Here is a 1,956-nt window from a genome sequence, read left to right as displayed (position 1 = left end):
CACACACACACACACACACACACACACACACACACACACACACACACACACACACAAGATTAGCCAAATTATAGTATAGATAAATGGCTTACCAACTGTCGTGTCTATGGTCGCGCAGTGAGGTAGGGCAATGGGGGCAGGTAGTCGATGTCGCATGACCTCATGCAGGATGGCGTCGCAGTATGGCAGATTTTGTTTGTCGTGAAAGTTAACTAGACGATCTTGACCTACAAGTATAGCTACGTTCAATGACCTGATAAATGCCTATCGCACGATTTTAAAATGCATTGCTCACATCTTAATGACAAAAAGTAATCTAAAATAATACCTTAGGCTATCAATAAAAATGATCGCTCATATCTATATATTGATATTAATTTTGTCTTCTCCGATATAAAATCAATCATCAAAATAGTTCAAACTAGACATACCAATAACATGGTCAATTTCCTCTTGTCCCTTTTTCTGAATCTCTGGGTACGCCATCATGAACTTTATGGTCCACAGTAATGTCATTGATGTTGTATCCGTCCCAGCTTAGTGATGAAACGTATAAAATTAATGTTGTCACCGCATTTCATCGCGACAAAACAAATCTAGTATGTAAAATATGTATTTACGGTAAAATTCCATAATTGGAAGCAATATTGTTATTTTTAGTATGGAATCTCGGTTTTATGTGATTTATGATTAATATCGATAGCCCATTTACATTTGGTTTACCAAATGACAGGTTAATTAAGACCCGAATCAAGGAAATCTAACGGGGTTCAGTATTTTTTCATGTTTATTTTAAGGTACTGTTACGCTTGGTTTCTTTTAGAAATACAAATAATTAATGCAAGTTTTCATTGTTGTTTGCCATTTAATTAGAATAAAGAAGTGATGAGTATAGGTGAATTAATAACCAGATTATTGTTCTGTAAAATGATATGTAGATCATTAGAGTATACTCGGGTTTTCGTAAAGTAGGTTCGTGTTACTCTTACGTACCTCCAAATATGTCCATTAATGTCTGCACAATATGGGTTTCAGTAAGGATATCACGTTCTTCTTCCGGCATATCCTGATGCGCAAGAATTAGGTCATCACACAGATCTCGAATGTCATCTAAGAAAATTAAGCAATTCATTAGACATGAGTGATTCCACACGAATACCGCCTGTAGGCGCACCTATTTATATATAATAGACACTGAATCGTGATTTAATGGCATCACTAGAAATGTTTCTGCGCTTTATTCTGAACATAGCAAACATCCGAATAGCTTACTGCGTGTAAACGTAATATATTTGTAATGCTGATACTCTCCCCGCCATCTCTAATAGATATGTTCCTGCGCTTGATTCCAAACATAGCAAATGTCCAGACAGCTTACTGCGTGTGAACGTGTCTTTGTGATGCTGATATTCTTCCCGCCCTCTCTTTATAAACTCGTCACACAGTTCCATAAAGCGTTTCTGTGAGGTGGTCCGCGGGAAGTATTTCAGAGCGCTGATATAGTCTGGTGCAAAGCCACCGCTTATAATCTCGTTCAGTTCATTCGTGGACGATATAATCTTAGTAAAATCGGGATCATCTATAGAAAAACTGTGAACAAAATTGCNTATACATCAATTATTTTGCCCATGATATAATGTAAAAAAAGGATTTCCCAATTTACCATCGATTATAATTATATTTGCAGGCCCGTGTTTCTGTGGGTGCAACAACCAAGGAGACGGCTACAGGAACAATTACTCATCAGATTCATGACTCATCAGATTCTGACACCAGAGACGGCTGCTAGCTCTTTCACTGCCAAATTTCTTTTTTTGAATTTTCTAGAGCCAGAACCAAATTAATGGTTGGCACGTATGTATGGAACGCCATCCATGTTTTTAATCCAGATTTTCCAATATTGAAAAAATATTTATCATGAAAAATAATAAAAATGACAATTGTGATCTTCACAGG

The 1,956-nt window shown here is 36.7% G+C and overlaps 1 protein-coding gene across 1 annotated transcript in view; it reads right to left on the bottom strand.

Moving 5' to 3' along the window:
* Nucleotides 1-1,590, bottom strand: part of LOC106815493 (steroid 17-alpha-hydroxylase/17,20 lyase-like) — a gene marked incomplete at its 5' end in the record, with an annotated part of 3,304 nt that extends 1,714 nt beyond the window's left edge. Inside the window, 4 exon segments of the mRNA XM_014819958.1 lie at nucleotides 93-227; nucleotides 432-536; nucleotides 994-1,110; nucleotides 1,379-1,590. Coding sequence (XP_014675444.1) covers nucleotides 93-227; nucleotides 432-536; nucleotides 994-1,110; nucleotides 1,379-1,590 — 569 coding nt within the window.
* Between the last annotated feature and the right edge of the window lie 366 nt (nucleotides 1,591-1,956).

Source organism: Priapulus caudatus, unplaced genomic scaffold, assembly GCF_000485595.1.
Source record: "Priapulus caudatus unplaced genomic scaffold, Priapulus_caudatus-5.0.1 Scaffold1128, whole genome shotgun sequence".
NCBI lineage: Eukaryota > Metazoa > Priapulida > Priapulimorpha > Priapulimorphida > Priapulidae > Priapulus > Priapulus caudatus.
Note: the sequence above shows the minus strand (reverse complement) of the source record. Positions and strands in the feature narration are given on the sequence as shown.